General features: G+C 38.3%; 1 protein-coding gene across 3 annotated transcripts; it reads right to left on the bottom strand.

Moving 5' to 3' along the window:
- Positions 1–258: 258 nt before the first annotated feature.
- On the bottom strand, positions 259–23324 carry SLC35D2 (solute carrier family 35 member D2). 3 transcript variants are annotated; one of them, XM_021534710.3, is made up of 12 exons: positions 23137–23324; positions 20307–20340; positions 18644–18730; positions 15690–15757; positions 13216–13287; positions 11200–11268; positions 10074–10176; positions 8021–8113; positions 5644–5711; positions 4829–4907; positions 2988–3070; positions 259–2405 (listed from the first exon to the last, which is right to left on the bottom strand). In XM_021534710.3, exons 1-12 carry the CDS (start codon positions 23280–23282, stop codon positions 2303–2305), a joined length of 1005 nt encoding a protein of 334 aa, XP_021390385.1. In that variant the 5' UTR covers positions 23283–23324; the 3' UTR covers positions 259–2302. The 3 variants fall into 3 exon arrangements, with proteins under 3 accessions (XP_021390385.1, XP_077646358.1, XP_021390387.1); XM_077790232.1 differs by lacking the exon at positions 23137–23324 and adding an exon at positions 21365–21401; XM_021534712.3 differs by lacking the exons at positions 11200–11268; positions 13216–13287.
- Between the last annotated feature and the right edge of the window lie 307 nt (positions 23325–23631).

Below are 23631 nucleotides of genomic sequence, written 5' to 3'. Positions count from 1 at the left end.
TCCATAACACTGTCATAAAGACTATGATTATCAGGTCTGTATTTCAGGTGAGAAATCTAAGTCTGAAGCACCTCAAAAACATTCTATGAGCAAGAAATTAAATAAAATCACTTCACTATGGTACAGAGTGAGCTAAAGAAACTACTTGAAGTACAAGTTAGGAGTTAATAATATAAAAAGCAGATGTTAGTGTTATTCATGTATGTGGGACAATTGAATGTGTCCATCCACAAAAAAAAAATGTAAACCAAACAGAACACCTGTTAAAACTGTAATCTGTATCTTTTTATTTATAAAATGTACAGCAAAATATTAATTATATTCAAATGTTAAGTGTTCCTTTCTGGGAACTACATCTTATTTAGCAGGTGCCTTTGTGTGTTCATCAGTCCTGCAACCAAATGGCACTCATACTAATTTCGTAATAAACAAAAACTTTCCCATACCTTGTCTCACGGCAGAGAGTTAAGGTTCAGTAATTGAAATTGAGGAGGTAAAGATGATCTGAAAAAAGAGGAGCCTTATAAAAGAATACACTCAAAAATATTGAACGTTTTTAAGCATAAAGGACAGTTTTTAAAACAGAAGATCACTGAAAAATATTTGCAGAAATGCTTTTCCTCCACAGGTCTTCAGCAGATAGAAAATGAAAGTCACATTCTTTGCCAGCTGTGAGAAAATTGATAGTTCAGATTTCTCTCTTTGATTGTGTCTTTAAATGCCACTTCTAGTATCTGCAGTCACTGCTCCTCTTGCCATTCAAATCTAGGCAGGCAGTCATTCCTTGAAGCTTCCAGTGTGAGTTGCCCAAACTAGCTGTTTTATAGATCAAATTCACACTTGTCATTGATGTACTATGCACAGAGTAATGTTTTCTGATTTTCTGTATATTCAGATTAGCTGTATTTTAACTGAAGTGATCAAAAAAGTCATTAGACTACCCTGGTTCCATGTCAAAGTCTTTCAAAATCTTCTTTTGATTTTATTCTTTTCAAAAATTTTGGCTCATGCTCGCAGGGAATTGAGAACTTCAACAAGATTAATTTCTCTGATGTCTTCCAATACTTCAATGCACCTATCACATTTTCAAAGGTTAACACTTTATCCTCAAAGGAACAGGTAAACATCATCAAATATTTTCAAAGAAGGAAATACAGATACAGGTGTTATTGAAATACAGCCATGGGTCTTATTGTCCCAGATGATCACTCAGACCATCGATCTGGGCCTCTTAACCACTGTACCAGCTGAGCCTACTGTAGTCATCCCCAGGCTCATTATGATTCCTTGCTTAGAACTGAAAGCATAAACCAGTACCAAATAAGCTTTTACTGTATATACAATACACAACAGCACTTTAGCTACTTCTCCTCACTTAAACACAAGTCTGTCTTCCACATAGTCAGTTTCCCTCCCCTACTAGGTTTGTACATAGTAGCACCACTTTTCTGCATCAAGTTGGCTACTGATAAAACATGAGAGGAGGGGAATGTGATATAAAAAGCAAAATGTACCTTAACAAAAATAGATTTGTTGGCTCACAGACACACATACATAAAAAAATCTTCAAATATTAAAAAATATCCCCTGTCATTTCCCTACTTTCCTTGATCTGCTGCAAAGTTGTGAGGGTTCATTTATAACAAGAGTGCAGAATACCATAGTGTGACTGAGGATGAAAGAAACAGAGAGAGAATGCCTACACAATGTACACACACGGGCATAGCCTGAATTTTTTAGTTGACACTTACACAGTGAACAATCTGGGGGCAAATATCCTCTTTGCCCCATATGTTCTATATCACTTACCCAAGAGCACATACATGCATGAAATCAATCTGAACCACTAGGATCTTTCACCTTGTCACTGATATCCAGGTTTGCACATGGCGTAAGGCAACGGTGAATCAAACCTCATGATCCTTACTGGGAATTTTGCCTCAAGAAACTACAGGCAGTCACTGAAACAAAACTCAAAGATCTTGTTGAAATAGCACCCAGGTAAAGGTAAATGCAGAAATTTACAACTTGAGATTTGCTCATAGCATTCTTTCCTATAAAACACCTTTCAGATTAAGAAGAAAAAGCTAAAACCAAACTTAAATCAAACTTTTTTTGCATGTAAAAAAAATGGCGTGCAAGAATATTTCTCAGCCAGTGAATTATGTGCATATCTGTGACAACTGAGGTAGATTTTTTTTGTTGTTGTTGTTCCAAATATGTTCCAGCATATACTTATTTAAGGTCTTGGCAACGCTAAGTAAACTTGTATCTTCAGTCTCTTTCAAGGCAGACATTTTGTCTAACTTTTTGACACTGGAAATGCATTCTCTTCATCCCCAGGTTGTGCAGGCTTGCTGTTTCCTCTTAATGTCAAAAATGAGTATCTCAGTCCCCCTGCAATACTAAACAAAAGACAATGAAGAGTGATGTCAAAGATGTCTGAAGTTACAGATGTAATTTCATAGGTACGTACCTTTCCTTCTGAAGAGCTAATGAGCACCAGCTATCATAAACTAGGAGTGCCTAAGAGCTATGTAACTCATCTGAGAAAGCAGCCCCAAGCAGACAAAGATCAGTTACCAGATTCACACACACAGGTGATCATCTAAACACACAAAGTAACCACTCACAAGTTAGAATTCAATAGGCACAACTAATTCAGTCAGTGAGCTCACTTCACACACCACACCTTTTACTTGGAAGCCTCACAGCTCAGAACTGCTGCTTATAAAAAATTCCACACAGTAAAACTGTAAGCACATTTCCACAATTATGCCTTATTGCAGCAAGATTTAATATCTGAAAATAGACAGGAAAAGTCATAACTAACTGTAATGACCTTTACATCCTGAAGCAGTGCTTTGTCAGGCCAGTAGTTTCAAAACTGCATCACCCAAATGAGTCCAATCAAATGAAATATAAAACTAGAACTCACTGAGAAATTTTCAGTTTTAATAAATAAAGGGTATTCAAGTTTCACTTACCAAATATTTAGCCCTATAAAGTTTAACATGGAGAATATGTAATCTCCACCAATCAACATTCCAATGTAAGCAATGGATATATTCTGAAAGGAAACAAAAGTCATGCATTTATTTAAGTCAGATGTCATCTCCATGAATACAAATGGTATCAACTAATTCACTTTTCTAAGGAAATAGCTATACTGTGTTGCTGACCACTCTAAAATCAGCCTTTAAACTAATTTCATGGATGTCAGCCTTATGGATAATGTAGCAATGAAAAAAAATAATAAAATCAGTATGTTTTCTAAATGTATGCAATGCACAGTAACTTTCTAGGGGAGAAAAAAGCTATTTGATATTAGGCAAAATTGACTGAAGGTCACCTTTTGAAATTTATTTCTTTATTATCTTTGGAATTCAAATCTCATTTCTTAAAAGTGGGTTTTGGGTTCTCCAGCATAAAAAGGATGCCTTAAACTTACAGTAAAAGTCCTTCATTATTACCTTAAGAGGGTTATCTGCTTACTTTTCCAACTAAATGTGCTCTGAAATCACTTGGTACAGGTTCAAGACAGGCACAGCTTAACGTTAAAAATTATACCTCTCACCCAACTGCATCAAGTTTTAGAAAAATAGTCCCCTAAAGACAGAAGGAAAGATGTAGAAGTCTTGTGATCATTTTACCAACACTTTGTTGCATTAAATTATTTTAGTAGTTAGTCTGCATAATGACATCTGTCTGTGCATGTCCCTAATGGAGACTGCTGCATCATAACCTGCTTCTCAACTTTAAAGTTGTTCAAAGTGTGTCAAAGACTATTACAGCTAAGAAAATAATGTTTTGATGCAGACATATAAAATTTACAAGAACGCTTTCAGGGCTACAGAATGAAAACTACTAGATTAATCTTGCAGCTTTCAAAAAAAGAAAAAGGATGTAGAAAGAGAAGTACTGCCCTCATTTTGCAGATTTTGTTACAGTGAATGTATTGTTTTTCTTAGTCATAGAAGGGAGCACTTTCAGTACTGTTATTCCTGTTAAGCTAGTTTGAATTCTGAAAATGTTTTGCCCACAGCTGCCTAAGTTTTGTCTTTACTAGATCTCTTGCAGCTTCACAGTTCTGTGTTGCTCTCCAAACTGGCCTACAAAAAAGTGCATGGGCAGTCAGGGATGTTCCTAGACATACTGTCCTCATCAATACAAAGCAAGATGCACAATTTTAAATTAAACTGGGTTGAAGGAAACAGACTGTAAGGACACTGGGGTTCAATTTTTAAGACATGCATGTTTTGGCATTGGTCAAATTGACCAGATTTGTACAAACCAAAATTAAATAGTCTGTTCACCTAGAACGAAGGCTCTCACACAAAGGCTAAGGCACTTAACCATAAAGGACACTTGGTACTTCAGCTTAGTCATTATTCTGTGTCTATAAAAACCCTATTAGCCGCAAAGGAAATTAGTTTAGCCCAAAGTAAAATTAGATCCCATCAGTTCACGTGGATTTGCATCAGGGCATCTTGACTAACACACAATAACCTAATAAACAACAGAGGCACAGGATACTGCCTGATGAAATGTGGCTAAATGTGCACCTCTTAATTAAAATTGTTCCAGTTTCTCTTGTAGAAGAAATAAAAATAGATCAATACTAACAATGTTTTCTGGAGCATACCTGACTTTGAGGGCAAGAGAACAGGGTCACTTTGTAGTGTAACCTTTTTTGGCACAAGCAGTGTCTCAGTATTAGCCCTCATTTTGAGTTTCCATCTCAAAGTAGAACCAAGATCACTACTAAGCCAATGCTCTTTTCTGTCTATTTGACATTTTTATTTCTGTCTTCTGGTCCATAACTCACCTTGATGGCACCAACTACTGTTGTTGTGAGTGCAGAATTGTAATGACTACACAGGACAGTAGAATACATCAAGAGAAACCTAAACAAAGGAGAAAATTTTATAAATTCCTCCCAGGGAGCTAGGAAGTTTAACATTACTTCAAGATGTTCAACATTAGCTGGATCAGTATTTTTCTGGAAACTATAATTCCACCTGTTTCAAGCCCTTGTAAAATAATTTCAGTGCATCTCTATTTTAAGTTAATTATGTACACATACAGAATATTCAAATTATATGTTAAAACATGCTATTTGAGCTCTAGCAGAGTCAGCCATTTTCTCTCTGCTGCTTGTATGTCAGTATTTGAAGTTAGTTTGGCCCCTTGGTCAAACATGGAACAGAAGAACAGGATGCAACTCCTTCCTTTTACTCTGCAGTTTCAACAGGAACAAAGCATTTCATTACTTTTAAGTCTCCCACACTTTTCCAGCTGCTTTAAAGAACAAACACACTGAAACAGTTCCTATACTCACAGACTTACATACTATTAACTGCAAACAAGTTAGATGACTGGAAGAGACAGACAGAAGAAAGAGTACAGAAAATACAAAGCTAAATGTCATGTTGTTCAGCACTGTACTGTGAAGTCAAAAATTCAGATAGCACTGAACAGTTATTTACACCATTAGAAACAATTAAAAGTCAAGACATAACCCTGGGGGAAAACCCATTTTCTCTGAACTTTCATGTAACTTACCAGTGAGTCTTACATTTGAGATTTGCAATTTGAAGTACTGACAAGAAAACAACCTGCTTTATTCCCCTGTGTCCTTACCCCAACAAGCAGGAAAGAATAAATTGAAAGACAAATAAACAATTTGTCCAGTGCTGGAAATGTGTTGCCTATTAAAGAGAAAGAGAGAGAATTATGTGCTATATAATCAACTGTAAACACATATAAAATGTAATAATATGAAAATATGTAAATTTACAAAATACATTTAATTCATACCAAAATTATGAACCATTTATATTTCTTCTGGAAATATCTAACTTGACAGACAGCAGGATGACAGTATCCCTGATACCTAGAGACGTACTTGTAACATGTAGAGCAGTGCAGGTACACAAGTGCTTACTGTAAGCAATTAACATAAATGCAGTACAGAAAATTGTGTTTTGGTATTTACTGACAGATACTAACACAGTGAATAATAACACATAATAAATAGTGTTCATGTGAGATGGACAGAAACAGCAAATACATAAATAATTTCCTCTAAATCTCTTCCACACAGATTCATTCATGAACAGCTTTCAAGTCCCATGCCTGCAGCATTTTTGAGCATTACTAAGGTCTCTCAGTAATGAAGATCATTGAAAAGGCTTAATTGCTTTGAAATATCCTCCCTAGTGTAGTGCAGCAAACAAACACACAGTGCCACAGTCACTAACAAACATATCACAGATTCTTCTTTATCTCTTTTAACTCCTGGATATGCCTCATTTTAATCTGGTTAGTCTACATAGGCACTGAATTCAGCTAAGGCAAAATGCCTTACCTGAGAAACAGAATAAAAGCTGTTAGTCCATGCTAACAGTCAGCTGAACCTCCACCATGTGAGGTAACAGGTAAAAAGGATCTTGCCCTGCTAGAATTTTGCTGGTGTCCAACAACAAGCTGCCGAGTATAACAGAGAGCCATTCTGGGGCTTCCTTCCTCTTATATTGCATCATGCTTTCCTGTCCTCTCAGTGCTCTCCTTCTCACAGTGAGCCAGCTGGTGAAGGACAAATTAGTAACTCAGACTTTCACTCACAAACTGCAGTCTCTCCAAGATTACAGAACTAGCTAGAGGAGTGGAAGTATGTCCCTATCATATAGATGTGGTACTGTTTTGACTTCACACCAGAAGATACATGCTGTGACAGGTCAAGGTAAGAAGATCTACCAGGGTAAAAACTGGCCTGAAAATCTGGTAAGTACACAAGTTATCTACAATCATTTGCTGACTTGCCATCAGTATTTTTCCATTTTCTCTGTTTTCTCTGTGATTTGATTTCTGTGTGTCACACTGACCCTAGTTAGCTGCATCATTTACTAGGACTTCTATTTTTAAGTGACCAAACCAATGGGAGGCACAGAAAGTACAATGTATTTCTCTAATAGATTTTTATTCTCTTTGGATAATTGAGCATTAAGATATTTACAGAAAATCAGCCAGTGGACACAACACACTCCTTTTTTTTTCCCCTGAGGTAAACCTAGAAACAAGGTAAACTTGGCAGAGACCAGGTCTCCCAAAATCTCCCATATCGCAACCCTGTGTGCTAGAAAAGCAGTTGAAATCTTACAGCTATAAAAACTTGGGCTCCTTTTCCAAGATATATAGCAGCTGCATTTTCCTCAACTGGCACAAGGTCATGCTGGACTGATGACATAAAGAAATTTCACATTCACAGCAGACCTAATTCTAGCACTTCTAGGGAATCATAATTTTTCTGCTTAAAGCATAATTCTAAGAACACAATGGTAAAATCATGTGAGTGCAGGGCACAACAGCATACAGCAAAGAACATTGCAATTATTTATTACACCCTCCAAAGAATTTTTCGTGGCAAATGTAAAACATTTCTAGAAATGAATATGAGTGACTAGATTAATAACTATTAAGAAAAAGGCAACTCAGCAAGACTGTGAGAGAGCCAGGAAAACCTTCTGGTCTGATATTTTATGTATCAGGACATACTGCCTACAGATACTGTATTAGGATTGCCTGGGGAGAGTTTTGCTCTCATTCTATGAGAATGCACAATGGAGGTCACCAAATAAGACTAAGAGTAAACAGAAATCTGCTCTGGATATCAGAATGAGAGAAAGACTGGAAACTGTCTGTGCAATTGCGATCTTGTTATAGAGCATGTGGCAAATCACAGCAGGATTCTCAACCATTTGTTCTAGTTGGGAGTCCCTGAACACACCTAAGTTCCTAGACAAAGACTCAAATAAGGACTATCACACAAATTCAGCTTTTCCTTAAGTGAATAATCACAAGCTCTCACCTGTGAAGAACAAATCCAACTCACACTTTTCAAACATCACTAACATAGAGGGAGGATTACCTCTTCAGAAACAAACCAAAAGCCCCTCCCACTCCCCAATGAAATCTGAACAAATATTATCAGTCTGAGATATGCAATATTGCTACTTACCTGCTGAAGGTCTCCAGTAGAAAAGCTAATAATAACTGTTGGAATCACCATGAAACAAGCATTATAGAACAGAACACCATACTTTCCCAGCTCCTGTGAAAAGTGAAACATGGTGTTTGGCATTAAAAGCCACTTGGGAGCAAAATACTACATATTACTCTGGTAATTCTTCTGACATTATTGTCAGTGAGTAAACAGATAGAATACATCTCAATTTAAAATACAAACTTGCACTTGGGTTCAATGTTTCCTAGTAAGCTGAATTTCCACTTCACTCTCTTTGTCTGTGCACTCAGAAGAGTATTACTGCTCTGTTATTCCTTGGACCCTTCTATACAACACTAGAACTTTCAAAAGACTGGTCCAGAAGTGCTTTGTGTTGATTTCACATAAGTCTCTGCCTGGCCAAGAAATAACCTAGTCCTTCTACTATAAATCAACCACAAGAACATATAACAGGAAAATGAATGAAGTTTGACTCGTAGAGCTTTGTAATCACTGGTAACTGATGTAACTTTATGCAGCTTAAGGGTTGCATATAACCTGTGGGTTAATTTGCTTGACACAAAGGCAGGAAATAAGGAGAATGAAAAAACAGCCTTTCCTTCCTCCAGATTCAGCCATGCTGCTTAGAAAAACTCTCCAGCCTATCTCTTCTCCTGTATTTTGCAGAAAATTGTGAGGCTGTTAAATGCTGCTCATTAATAAAAATGCCGTCTGTAATCAACTAAGATGTCTAAGATTATAAAGGACATATATTTCTGCTGTACGGAGTGAACCACAGAAGTCAGAAACCAAACCTCTATCCAAGCCTGCTCTTTGCTATGGTTTAGTATGTTTCATGGCACTGTATTTGAAGAGCAACCTGCCCAACATTTACATAAGATGTGTATAAATATATCACCTAATACCTTGTCACACCTGCCTTTGCTTTTAGATAATCAAAAAAGACTACAGTTACTCAGTTACTGTGGTTATGACTTAGGCTGAACAGTTCTCTGTTTATTTTACATAAACCTCACATAACATGGGTTTCTAGTCAAAAAGTCATCATCCCTCTATAAATATATATCAAATTTAGAGGTAAACTGTTAGCTTATGGTTTACTTTTTTTTTTTAGTAACTACTACTCTCTGCTTAAAAGACTTGGAAGAAAAGAAAATACACTGTTTGCTTACCAAAACCAAGCCAGAGATAGAAATAAGAACTTTTTCTAGGCTGTTCTCTAAGAATGCATATATCAACTGTGAAATATCAACTGGAATGTGAAAGTAAATGAAGTTATTTATAAGTTTATAATGGTAAGTACATAAAATTCATCTAATAAGTAGGTGTCCTAGGGTGACTAATGTCCTGGGGTGACTTTATGATGCTGAATTTTATCCCATTTGTCTGTTTAGCCCAGAAATAAGTTTTGTGCCTTTAAAACTATATCCGAGAGCAAAGAGGGAGAAAGGCAGAAGCAGTGGAATGTCTAGGCAGCTGTATTCAGAAACAGAGGTAGGAGTTTCAGCTCTCTCAGTGTGTGTTGTTTGCAGCATGGACAGTGGGAGAGAGCTCTCCTTTGCTTTTAGTTAGTTTTTTTTAGCTAGCTGAGGCAGAGAAGTTCCCTGGACTGTAGTTTTTCTTTTTCTTGGAACTATTCAAATCTGCTCTGGACTGAAAACCCAAAAAAACATTGGGAGCTCATCCCTGTGGCACACCAGGGCCCAGGACACAACAGATTTTTCCAGTGCCAGAGGGACTGAGAATAGACTGAGCGAGCTGAGCTACACCCCACAAAAAAATTCTCTCTCTGAATTTTGGAAAGAAACCTCTCTTCAGACTACTTAGAGGTTCCAGTGCTTAATATTATTCTTTTTTTTTTTTTTCATGTTTGTGAGTACTTTTCTTGTTAAATAAACATTTTTCCACTTTTCTCAAAGGACGTTTATCTCCCAAACAGGTAGGGAGAAAGGCCACTTGAATTTGCTTTCTAGAGGGACCCCTCCCTAAATTTCCCCTAAACCAGGACAGTATCCCACAGCTAAATTTAATCCAATCACACAATTACCTTTGGATCAATTTTCTGCTTTGTATAAACTCCATTTGCTGCTGTGAAGATATCATTTACCAACACAAAGATGTAACCCTCCAGACTGAAAGACAGATCAGACCTGGGAAAGAAAGAAATACTGTACTGTAAATAAGCAAAAAATATGTAATGCATTGCATTACCTTGCTTACCAAGACAAATATTGTGAATGAGGATATGTAAATCCCATGAACTCCAGCCAGTCACAGGTTTTGATTCAAGCCTTCTTTGTAAGTCAAAGTACTTTACATTTCTCCAGTCATAGGACCATCACAAATGAGAGACATCAGAGAGTTCCTAATACTCAGTGAAAGCAGCAGGAAATCTTCAGTTCACCCATCTCAATCCTGACAACGAGTCCAATTATAACTGAATTTACTTACCTACTTCTTCTACTACAAAAAGTGGCTAAAATCCAACTGGTTTTTACAATACTTGTATATTTCTCAGATATACTGTCATCCTTTCTGTTTTTATTAGTTACCTCATCAATACAGGGTAATTCATTTGATAGGACATGGCTCTATCTCTGTCACATCACATGGAAATTATTTATCCTTGTTCATAGCAAAGTCAGGAAACAAACAAACAAAACATTAACTTTCCAGATAGGTAAAGGAATGTTCAAACAGAAAACAGAGGACAAGAGCATATGGGTGCTTTGTGACCACTATCCCACAATGGAACTTACAAAAAAAGTGGGATTTTTATGATTAAAAAAATATACAATGTATAATTCCATATTTGACAATCAAAATATCATTCTTTCTATCCAGAACAAGAATATACTTTTCCAAGATTATTAAAATACACTGATACCATGAAATAAAGGCAACATTCCTCACATAGTTTTAACTTACTTCATTTATGATACTGCAAACATGGAAAACCTACAGGTGGAAAAAGACACACCCAAAGCAGGTATTCGATTTTTCCTTTGTATAACTGCACCTCCAAGTGATGTCACTAAAGAGATTTTCCAAATCAAAACTTTATCCAGAATAACTTATCTCCACTTAGGTTTACTTGGAATTAAACAAGGAAAAAGTCCTCCTGCTGTCCCTCCCCTCATAATATCACTTTGTATGAGAAATTAAAACCTTACCCAGCGGCTATGAAAGCCCCAAAAATGATGGCAAATATGCTGACTATAATATTCAGTGGGTACCGTTTCCTGTAGGCAAAAATTGAAACAGTTCACATTTTCATTATTTGAAGTGGAGATTAAATGGCTGTCTGCCTGGAAAGTTTCAAAGCAATTAATAATCACAGATCATTTAACGGGAGGGCAAAGTCTTGACAACCTTACAGAAACAACGTGATTGCCCATGTGCCACGCTGTCAGACCTTGGCCCTGAGAATAGAGATTTAAAAAGCACTGTGAGCACTCTCTTACTAGACAATTATAAAAGTAAAGATTAAAGGTTCAAAGTAACAGCAGTGAACCAAACAAATGTAATGTGTCTCGATATTTATAATAGACATATTACAGTGTCTTCCAGCAGTCCAATAAAGGAAAATCACTGTACATCTCTCATGCATATTTTCATATCACCTTCACTGAAGATGCTATGGAGCACACTGTCTGGATTATTTTCAAACAGATACTTATTTTGAACTCAAACTGAAACTTTTTACCTGAAAGGGAAAACATCGAGCTTATGACATTCTTCACTACCACATCAGTGCTGACACAGAGTAGTGAAAAGCATTCTGTAAACCCATAAAAAAGTTTTTATATCTACACTACTTTCTTTGGAAATATCTTAAGCACTCATTTTTGCATCCTACTGCAATATACCTTACAGATATTCCCCTAGTCCTTATTCTGTCAAAGTAGACTGAGAGAGAAGATCCTCAAAACAAAATGTACAATTCTGTTGAAGAAATACTCTTGGAGAAATCCTGTGTGTAAAGGAGCACATCTGTGGACCACTGTCACAAGAATAAAGCACTGAGCAGACTCTAGATAAATTAGGGTGTGATCATAATAACTTTCAAGAGTAACAATCCAAACCTTGATCGTTTCAAAAATCCTGACATAAGCCTCTCTGGAGTGCACAGACTCTCTAGAGTCCTTTCATTTTCAGCCCAGAGGAAACACAGTGTGTCAGTCTGCACCAATACAGCATTTTCCTCCCAAGCTTCCCACTGGTTGGTTGCTTACACTCATAGGATGTTGCCTGCACTCATAGGCTGCATTGCTGTTCTCCAGCTGAGCACTTCTGTAAATCTCAGTGACTCACTTTTTTTTTTAACTTGCCTGTGGGAGTCTTCAGGGCAACAGAAGACAGCAAGTTTTGTTTTCTCTGGGAGAAGTTAAAACTACAAAATAATTCCAGAGCATCTCCAAATATGAATCACATTGATCAGTTAACTGCTGCTTCAGCTGAAAGGAGATGATAATTTACTTAAGGGCTTTTTGCTTTTTTAGCTTTTCCCTGCCCATCACTGTCATGCTGCCTGGGTTCAGCTTCAGCAAGGTTTTCTCCTTGTGAATTCATCTTGTGAGTCCCACATTAGCCAGGTGGACAGAACTGTGAAGTTCTGGACAAAGTATGATGTATTATATTCCAGTTGCTCCAGCTCACTACTACTGAAATTAGAGATCCTGAGCAGCTAGCATATCCTTCTTAATTTCTCATGAAAAATAACATAGGTGTCTGTAAGTAAGGAATTCTCTGATCTAACAATGGCTGGATACCATTTGGTTTCATTAAACTGATATGTTTTCGCCATGCTATCAGCACTCTTTGGAGACATAAGGATCTGAGTGTTTGAAGCAGTTCACAGTTTAGGAGCCTCCAAGACCAGACACAAACATAACTACTGAAAGTGTGTGAGTTTTATCTGATAACCTGAAACCTATGTACCAGTCTAGAGAATGAGATCTGACAATGAAGGCAAGCTGATTTTTTCCTTTGCTTCACTAAAATGTATGTATCTATGCCTTAAAAAAAGCTACATAAATCACTTTCTTTGCTTTTCTCTATTTGTAAATAAAAATCATTCAATTTTCTGATGACACAAGTAATCCATTTGATATGATCTAAAACAAAGGAATCTTAAATAAAAAAAAACAAACAAAAACACAACCCCAAAAACAAACAAAAAGGATCACCCAAGTATGATGATTTCCAGCAGTAAAGTAAGTGGAATGGTAAACTTCCTGAGTACTGTAAACATCGGCAAACTGTCAAAAAAAAAAAAAAAAAAGAACCAAAATAAAAATCCAAGCATAATATCAGATTAACAGAGTATGAATCTTATATTCTACCTCTTAATTTACTAACCCAGGGGATGGAACAATTAATCCAAGAATAAGAAACCAAAACAAATAGCAAATAATTTAGTATATATATATATCAGTCTGACATGTACATTAGACAACCAAATCATTGAAAGATAGCAAGCTTTGCCAATTAGTAAATCAGTGCAACTGGCTGTTTGAAGGTCACTCTGCATTACTGAAATGGAATACAGTAGATACTTTCTACTTAGCATAACCCTTATGAAATAATTCTTTCTGCAAAATTCATTGGCATAGTTAAATAAAAACTATTTCTGCTGAAACTTAAGAGGAGAGACAATAAACCTTTTTCTGAAAACATGTAACAGAAATAAAATACAAAGAAAACATGCTTAATAAACAAGATGTATTTTGAAAAACAAAATGAATCCTTGATTTTTAAAATCCTTAAAATTAGAGGAAATACAAGAAACATGAAAGGTGGGGCCACAGCTGCCACTACCAAACAAACTTCTACTTTTAACAACATATTTTTGATTTTCATGAAGTAATGCAGCTGGAAACTTTTCTGGGTGAGAAAACACTTGCATCTGACACTGTAAATGTGACAGCATGGACCAAATAATCTCCTGCTTAAGATAATTATTTACAATTGCATTAGTAAATTATATAATTCCTAACACAATGTTTAAAAACTTTACAACAGATACTTTGAATTTATGCAGAGGCTCATTTGCACCTTCCAGAGAACCTAATCAAGGTGAAGAATTCAATGATGTAAACAAGTATCATATATTGTACCAAAATGCAATGTAACAAAATCTTAATGATAGAAATACTGCAGGCATTTTAAAGTTTCTGTTATAAAAATTAGTTAAAACTAGTAAATCTAAGAGCCACAGGAGAGGAAGAAGGTGCATTTTCATACCCTACTAAGCATTTAAACTTACAGTCAGAGAAAAGGGAAAGGAAAAGCCAACTTTTACAGTTTTGAAACTACTTTCATTTCCACAATGGCTGAAGTGCTACTAGGCAGAGTACTGCCAAAGTCTTAATGCCTGTTTCACTGGAACAGCTTGTGAACACAAGCAAGGAGATTGTTGCAGAATCAGGCATCTAGTGTTCATAGCTAGAGAACAGAAATTCTATAAATAAAAATAAATGAAAACAAATTAAAAATACACTGGGGGACCTCATCATTCTCTACAACTCCCTGCAATGAGGGTGTAGTGAGGTGAGGGCAGGTCTCTTCTACTGTGCCTGCAGTGAGAGCACCAGAACAAATGGCCTTCAGCTGAGATAGGGGAGATTCAGAATGGATAATAGGGAAAAAAAAAAAAAAAAAAAAGTCACTGTTAGGGTGATCAGGCATTAGAATGGGTTGCCCAGGGAGGTGGTGGAGTCACCATCCCTGAGGGTATTTGGATCTGTCACTGGTCCAAATTACTGGTCCAGGGTTACAGTGGTAGTGTTGTGTTTACAGTAAGACTGGATAATCTTAAAGGTCTTTTCCAACCCTGATGATTCTATGATTCTGTGGCTCCATTTGCTTTCCAAGCATCTGTCTCATAGTTACAAAATGCACACAAACGTGCAAAATTCTGTTTTGGTTTAGTACCAAACCCTGAGGAGCCTGCAATGACATAAAAAAACCACAATGGTAGTGGTGTATCCTGCTGTGTCCTCTAGTCCTGGTGCAGCCATCATGCTTCTGTGCTCATCTTCCAAGAAAACACAGTAATTCATTCTATTACAGCATATGTACACATTACTTACACCTTTTTAGCACTAGCATGGACACAACTCTCATGGGTCTATGCTTAGAGGCACATGGGAGTCAAAGCACCCTTCAGCAGTACTCCCTGACAACCTGCTTTTTGAACTCAGCAGGGCTAGGCCACCACCACCACCACAACACACAGCAGTATTTTAAATTTTGGTGATTCCGAAATATCTGCCATGACATCACGGTACAAATATTTTCCTTATGCTTCCTACTTCAGAAACACCTTACAGTTTTCCAATTCTCTGATTAAGACACCCAGGAAAAGCTGGATGCTTGGGTGTGAGGCAAAAGTGTAAGCATTTTCATGGTCATATAGGAGTATTGTGATTTTATGTCAGTACAGGACTGGCTAAGCTCCCCTTAAAGAAAGCAGACAACTTATAAACTGATCAAATGTTTGTGTAAAAATTTCATAACAGTACCAGGGGTTTAGACAGACAGGCAGACAGGCACCACATGGATTCAAGACTCCAGACAATGCCCTTCTTCAGTGTTTCTGTTTTACCCCACAAGAGAAAAAGGCAAAATCCAGTCTTCTTATAACTTCTACTTACTGTACCTGAGTTTGCTGATACTTGATAATCCACTTAAGTGGTTTCCAACATAAATCAGAGGCAGTGGAAATAACTGTCATAAAATTAAAAGCACAACTCAGATTATTTTGTTTAAAAGTACAGTTGAGAAAATTTACTTGATAGAATTTGTTACCTGTCATATCAGACATACTTTTATGAAGAAAGAGGGTTTTTTTAAACAGGAAAAAAAAAAAGTAACTATGCTGCAAGCTCATCTGCAGCTCCTATTTATGTGACTGGTCATGACCACAGCTTTACTTGATGTCATTAGAAGAGTTGCAATTTACCACTAATGAGACTTAGAATCCATTTAGAGTAAATGTTAATCACTTATATAATTACTATAAACCTCAGATTAATATCCATTTTAACATTTAAATTTAGATATAAAGTTAATAATAACAACAGTATCTAAATAGGCAAGTGAAGAGGTGGAATAAAAAAGTTAATAAACTGTAAGTATGCTGTGCTCCTCTACATATTCCACATATATATTAGTACAGCTGGAAGTTGCAGCATTTTAGATTAACCCAGAAAATTATGCTATGTAAGATACTAGAAAGGAAAGTAATTATAAGTAAATTAAACTTTACTTCTAGCAAAGAGACTGATTTGCACAGAAATCTATGGTCCATAACACAATACAGAGAAACAATAATGGAACTTATGAGCCTTAAGAAAATGTACAAGAATACAAAGATCCCGACAATAATCAGCTGCAATTCAAAGACATTAATTTTCCTGCTTCAGAAAAAATTACAGTATCACAGAATGGGTAAGGTTGAAATTTACAATAGATTTAAATGAACCAAAATAATCAATGGGGACGAAGGAAGCGTGTACATTTGGTCCCACTCATGATCAGTCAAGAGGGGCTGAAACAGCAGAAAGACATAACAGATCCTCTAACCTAAAGTGTAACAGTTGCTCTTGTTTCTACACAGGGACACTTTGGAAGACACTAAAGTCAAAGGCTGTACATCTTTAAACTTTGTCTGCTGGAAAAGCATACAGACCAGAGGGGTGTATTTAATCTGTGTTAAAAGTCCTGTGGTTCTTTCACAGCAAGAGAGAAAAAAAGTGAAGTAAAAGTTAACTGATAGTCAACTGAAGTTAATTTTTAAGTGAAAGTCACAGTAAAAGTAAACAGGAAAAAAAAAAAAAGAAAGCAGGAGTATGAGTAACAATAAATATTCAGCCTGTCAATTTAAGTTTGTAAAAATTTTGTAAAGCACTGTCTCATCTGCAGTCTTTCATTTAGAACATCTTGTTTCATTTAATTTATAGGCTGAAAACAGAGCAGACATTATATTATCTTTCCTCTGAAATTTATTCCATTGTAAAGACAAAATTACAACATTCAGCACAACAGCAGAGATCAGTGAATCATTTACTTAAAAGGGGTCAGGAACTTCAAAGCTTCATCATTAAAATAAGCATTTAACTGCTTTAAAACCCCAGCTGAATGCACTAAAGACAAAAACCAGTTGAGGAGTGAAAAGTAATGACTGTCTTAGTGTCAAAGCAAAAGTTGACAAAAAGATAAGGAGTTGGCCTAAGGTTCCTTAAAAAGTAGAGAAATCAACAATAAGCAATCCAGCTGATTCACTATGACTAGTCAAATCCAACATTTCAAACAATATACAAGTCCTGGAAGCTAAAATGCTAACTGCTTCCAGCCTATCCAGCAAAGTCTTCCAAACAAAGATATGATTAGGGTAAAGAAAATACATACTGTATTTCCTTAATGCCTCTGTATGTAAGTTAAAGTGAGGACAACAGCAGAAAGGGAGCACAGCAGGACTTGTGGGGGATGGAGGGAAGAAACTTTTCAGGATCTCAATAAGTTGTTTATACATGCAACTCAAAGCTATCCACTGGAAAACCTTCTTTCTTGTTAATAATAAAGAAGGATTGTCCATTTTATGAATGATACTATAGATTTTCCTCCCAAGACTTGTACATGTAGAAATGCCAATGATTTCAACATGCATTAAGAATGAACATATCTGTGAGACATCCATTGCAAACTGACAGGAAGACAAGATTCTGCAGTAAAGATGTGGGCCTGAAAAGCTATACTATCTGACCCCAGCAGCAGGGCTGGGAACACTCCCTGTGTCCCAGAGCAAACCCAACTGATAACCTGCAGCAAGACATAAACACACAGGCTAAAGAAACATTCCAGCAACATTGCACAGATGCAAAAATCTTTGAGGATCACTGCTGTAGTCATTTCACATCCTAGTTCCCAAACTGAGGTAAGAGTAGGTCCTCTCAGATTTGTCCTGTCCTGCCTCTTTAGACCATATACATTTAAGGTCTGTATGCTGCAGTTATTCACCTCCTACAGCATTTTCAAAGGTCATTATTTTAGCCCCTCCTATGGAACATAAATCTTATTCTGGGAGTCAGTTGCTGTTCTGGATTCTCATCTATCACATTATTTTTCTACTATTTTATCCCATGCTCCATTCATATTTCCAAGCAGCCTTTCTCTCTTCATGCTGTGCTCAAAAGTCTTTCACAAACACCTATCTCCTATTGATCCCACAGAGAGCCAAACCCAGAAAAACCTTTCAGGAATGTGGAAGATTTCATCCTGCTGTATAAAGATAAAGCACCCAGAGAGCCATACCCAGAAAAACCTTTCAGCAACGTGGAAGATTTCATCCTGCTGTATAAAGGTAAAGCACCCTTCCCATGTGCTGCATAACTAAATGGCAACAGATTTCTCTGAAAACAGAGTTTATATATATAGCCCAAACTAGAATATTGCAGAGAAATTAAAATTTTCAAATCAATTTTTAAATGAAACAATGGTACAAAAAATTCCATTTGAAAAAGAAATGCAAATGTTTTTCTTGCCCCTGTAAAAAGAATGCTACTATAAGAAGTAACTCTTTCATATTATTACCAGAACATATGTGATCCTTACCTTCATAGGTATACTTTTGTCAAAATCAGGGAAGTGAACAATCTTATTTAGTTTTGACACATACAAGATAAGTATAGTGGCTGCCATCTAAACAAAAATAAAGAATGAGAAGTTATGTAAGAACAAAACTGTAATGTATGAATGAAAAAACTGCTTCAAAGACAAAGTCTTTATATGAATTTGATAAATGCTACGTTTTACGTATTTCTCTAAAAGAACAGCACAAAATGAAATCAACAAAATGAAATAATTTTGCTCTTATCAATTTTGCTGGCTATTTATTTAAAAGTAAAATACACACATACTTTACTATCCTGAAGAAAATTAGTGGCATTCTGTGAAACAATGCATACTGAGAAGGAGGACACAATCCCACATAAACCATGAAATTTTTTCTCAGAGAATTTATTAGTCTGCAGAACCACTCCCAAAACTTTTTTTGGTAATGCAAAATGGAGGTTTGGTATTGATCAGTCTGTTGACAATGAGGAAGAAATAGTAAAGATACAGGCAGGCAGAATGAAGAATAATATCTGAGCAATCATACATCACAGATGTTAATGCTGCCCCAAGGAGTCAAAACAAAGCATCAAATTTCCCTAATACAAAAATACAGCAATCAACTATCTAGAGTATAAGGTGGAGTCATGTTCTGCAGACTAAAGCATTATACAGTATCATATATACTTTATACAGTGTTCAGGAAAATCTTGAAAGGATCTGTCAGCAAAAAAATGGAAATGCCATTAAGTCTTTAATTCTGCAAAAACTCTTTTTCTTTTTTCTGCAAAGAAAAAACCTGCATCAAGACATGAAGTATTGCCACATTTTCTAGCCTTTCACTGAAACATGATCCATGGTTCCCTGACCAGTCTGGGCATGTAAAACTCTCTATCATATCACAAAGTCTTCACAAGACATTTTACTATCTCTAGCACCTAAGAGCAAAGATGTCAGACTTGTGGTACCCTGTTTTCAATACTTCGCCACTACACCCTGCTGTGCAGTCATGGCAGAAAGCAAATTCCATATAAAATGTATTTGCCTAAACAACATTGGCTTCAAGGCTCAATCTTTATCAGTGATCCCTCTGCAGTGATATGTTCTTCTTTATGGACCCAGCCCACAAGCATTTGAACTTTGGTTTTACCATGATGCCTCCTAACAACAAAAACAATAAAAAAAACATTTCTGTGGCCATAATGCATGGGCAAATAAATCAAGAAAGAATCAAAATTTTGCACTGGTCCTACTGGAAAACTGCTGGGAAATTGGGAGAAATTTATGAGGAAACACGTGGTTTGGCTACAAAGAGGGGCAATATCTTTGCATGTAGTCCACAAAGGCTCAAGGACCCTCATAGAATGTATGCATTTGCTAGAACAAAGCTGGACGGTTTTTAAGGCCAGATTCCTTATTATTGAACTTTACAAGGAGAAATAAATAGCATTCCAGTCTTTTACATTACTCTCTCCAGGCAATAATTTTGACTCAAGTTCAAAGTTATCTGTTTTCAATTAAACAAATTACAGTCCCTTATAGTGTATCTAATTCAGAAAACAAGCAGTTCACTGTAACTGTGATTTTGCCCCCTAAAATCTACCTCTATTATCATTAGTTTAAAATAATGAATACTTTAAGTATGCTTTACTTGTGAACATACCTGTCCAATTCCAAGAAACATTGGAGATGGGAAGCTGAAAAGCATGAACAGATATTTAGTACTGAGGAATGAAAACAAATAATTAGGAAAAATAAAAAAGTTAAAAGTTAAAACCAAAGTCAACAATTAAACATGAGGATGACTTGTCTGTGTTTAAGAGGAGCTCAGGACTACACTTGTGGTAGAAATATTGCATTTCTGCAGCCCAAGTGATACAGCCCATGTACAGTTGATCAGTTCTGAATTGCTAGTTGTTTGGCAAATATTCGTAAGTGAAGGTAACACATTTAGAGGCCTCTTAATGCGCTATTATTGATATTAATGCTCCACATATACATTTTGAATCCTGAGATGGGAGAGTAACTGAAACATCTTGCACTTGCTCTAACATCAAAGCTTATCAATATAATCCAACACACTAGCAGTAAGTTTTTGTCAAGATAAAGTTCTTAGGCAAATGTTGTAGAAACATCTATTGTCTACTAAACCAGCTAAATTCCTACTATAACCCTTCAGTTGGCTTTAGCTGAAAGCATGGATAGAGTCCTAGAATGGTTTAGGCTGGAAGGGACCTTAAAGATCATCTAGCTCCAAACCTTCTGCCATGGGCAGGGACACCCTCCACTACTCCAGGCTGCTTAAAACCCCATCCAGACTGGTCTTGAGCACCTCCAGGGATGGGGAGTCCACAACCTGTCTGGACAACTTACTCCAGTGCCTCACAGTAAAGAATTTCTTCGTAATCTCAATCTAGACCATCCCTCTTTCAGCCTAAATCCATTTCCCTTTCTCCTGTCTGTCACTACATAATCTTCTGAAAAGTCCTTCTTGAGCTCTTCCCTTTAGGTACTGGAAAGCCTGGTCTTCCTGGAATAAGATCTTCCGGGAATCTTCTCCAGGCTGAACAACCCTGTCTCTCTCAGCCTGTCTTCACAGGAAAGGTGCTGCCATCCTGTGATCAGAGACACTGTGATTAGTGTCTTCCTCTGGACCAGTTCTAGCCTTCTTTGAGTTAGAAGGCCCAAGACCTGGATGCATTATTACAGGTGGGGTCTCACCTGAGCAGGGGCACAGGATCCCCTTCCTTGACCTGCTGGTCACACCTCTTCTGATGCAGCCCAGGTAGTAGGGTTTCTGAGCTGCAAGCACACGGTGCTGGTTCATATTCAGTATTTTACCACAAACACCCCAAGTCCTTCTCCCCAGGACTAGTCTCGACCCATTCCCTGTGCAGACTATATTTGTGCCTAGGATTGCCTCAATCCAGGTGCAGGAACTTGTACCTGGCCTTGTTGAACTTCATTTGCAGAAGCTGCTGTTCTCCTACTTAGTGTGGTGACAAATGCACGTCTAACAGTAACATAATTGGGATGGGAAAAAGCATTGACAAAAGAAACCAACACACTGACTCACAGCAAAAAGGCCATAAGAGCATCACAGTCTTGACACAGAGTTAGGAGCGACTGACAGCAAAAGAGGTCAGGGAAACAGAAGTACTGGGGGCAGGGAAAACATAAGAAATAACAGGACTTCCATTTATAATCATGTGACACTTAAACTGCTTTTTGTTTAATATTTACAGCTCCCCCATATAAAGATGGAGAGTTTGCCCATCTGTACCACACAGATTTCAATCCCAGACATTTGTGATTTGCAGAGGCGTAAATATTTCCAGCAATGCTGTAAGGAATTAATACAAAACTGAGGCTTACTGATGGACATACTGTACTTGATTATCTCACACAGATGTGCTAGATGTATGCCAGGCACTTTCAGGGAGCTGCAGTCTGTAGGATAAAAACCACTATAAAATAAAATCTCAACTTGCACCATGTACAATTTATGAGACATATTAAATACAGCTGCTGTATGTTCAAATAGACTGAATGTTAAAAAATGACAGCAACTTTGGCTTTTTAGCTTTCTTTTCATTTTGGTTTTTCCTTTTCTTATTTTCATTCAAGATGAGCTAAACCACAGCAAAAACAGAGCAAAGATTTTAAGTAACACATGTTAATGCTGAGAAAAATGGCAGTCACAGGACAATCATAGAATATCGTGAGTCAGAAGGGACCCACAAGGATGATCGAAGTTCAACAAGTAGAAATCTAGATGGGAAAAGTATGACTTGGAGATGAATGCCTAAATTCCTATTTCCCACAGGTGCAAGATTAAGAGTAAAATGCAAAGTGTAAGAGGTATGCTGTTAATGCTGTTGTTTTACGCAGTGGTAGAAGATGCTAGTTATCACCAGGATTCCATATGGGAATTTGCACCATTAGGTCAAGGGCGGGCTCTCTCAGTGTTTTTATGACCAAGCCATTTTACGAGGTTCACTTTTCGTTTCTGGCTACCTCAGAAAAGAAAGATGCTGGAAGGAAGCCACAGTTTCCCTCACGGGTGTCTGAGGTAGTGCGATCCTCTGAGAACAGCAGAAAGACCCGGAGGAAACGACGGGTGTTTTCCAAGCTGTGCCTGCCCATCGGGCGGTGCTGCAGAACTGGCACACACCGGGCACAAGCGGGTCTCAAAGGGGAAAAAGCGGCCCCGGCTGCAGCACATCACCCAGCAGCTGGGGACGCGGGCGGCCGTGGGAAGGGAAGGGAAGGGAAGGGAAGGGAAGGGAAGGGAAGGGAAGGGAAGGGAAGGGAAGGGAAGGGAAGGGAAGGGAAGGGAAGGGAAGGGAAGGGAAGGGAAGGGAAGGGAAGGGAAGGGAAGGGAAGGGAAGGGAAGGGAAGGGAAGGGAAGGGAAGGGTTCTCCGCCGGGCAGGACAGCCGGCATCGCCCGGCACCCTGCGGGTGGGACTGCCCGCTCTGCCCCGGCGCTCACCTGTAGGCGCTGAGCAGCGCCTTGTTGACCAGCAGGGTGAGGAAGGAGCACGTCCCGTAGAAGAGCGCCGAGAGCACCCTGGCGAGTGCCGGGGACGCGGCGGCGGCGTCCGCCTCCTCCTCCTCCGCGGCCAGCCCGGCGCTCATGGCGGCGAGCAGGGCCGCACCGCGGGCCTGCCCCGGGCTGGCCGTGGGGACACCGCTGCTCCTCCTCCTCCTCCTCCTCCTCCTCCTCCTCCGCCTCCCCGCGGGTCCGGGCGCGGCGGCCCCGCGGGCGGCCCCGGAGCGGCGCCGCGCAGCCCCTCGCCTGCGGGGGGCGCTGCCGCCGCCGCGGCGCCTCAGCCGCGCGGCCCGCGGGGCTCGGCGGCAGCGCCCGGTGTAAACTCAATTTCGGGGTACAGGGCTCCGCCTCGGCAGCGCCCGGGCGGCAGCCCGGCCCCAGAGAGCCCGGCCGTGCTGTTCAACCGGGCCGGGGCAGCCCGGGGCAGCCCGGGGC

This window comes from Lonchura striata, chromosome Z (genome assembly GCF_046129695.1).
Source record: "Lonchura striata isolate bLonStr1 chromosome Z, bLonStr1.mat, whole genome shotgun sequence".
Taxonomy (NCBI): Eukaryota; Metazoa; Chordata; class Aves; order Passeriformes; family Estrildidae; genus Lonchura; species Lonchura striata.
The sequence above is the reverse complement of the archived record's forward strand: the minus strand, read 5'-3'. Positions and strand labels throughout refer to the sequence as shown.

What these genes read in the sequence shown, in the direction of transcription:
- SLC35D2 (XM_021534710.3), bottom strand. Translation starts at nt 23,282, where the DNA reads ATGAGCGCCGGGCTGGCCGCGGAGGAGGAGGAGGCGGACGCCGCCGCC. An exon ending in TGTTTCTTGGAATTGGACAG is followed by an intron (nt 18,731 to 20,306) that starts GTATGTTCACAA and finishes ATTTTTGTTTAG; the next exon opens with ATGGCAGCCACTATACTTAT. An exon ending in GGGGCTTTCATAGCCGCTGG is followed by an intron (nt 10,177 to 11,199) that starts GTAAGGTTTTAA and finishes TTTCTTTCCCAG; the next exon opens with GTCTGATCTGTCTTTCAGTC.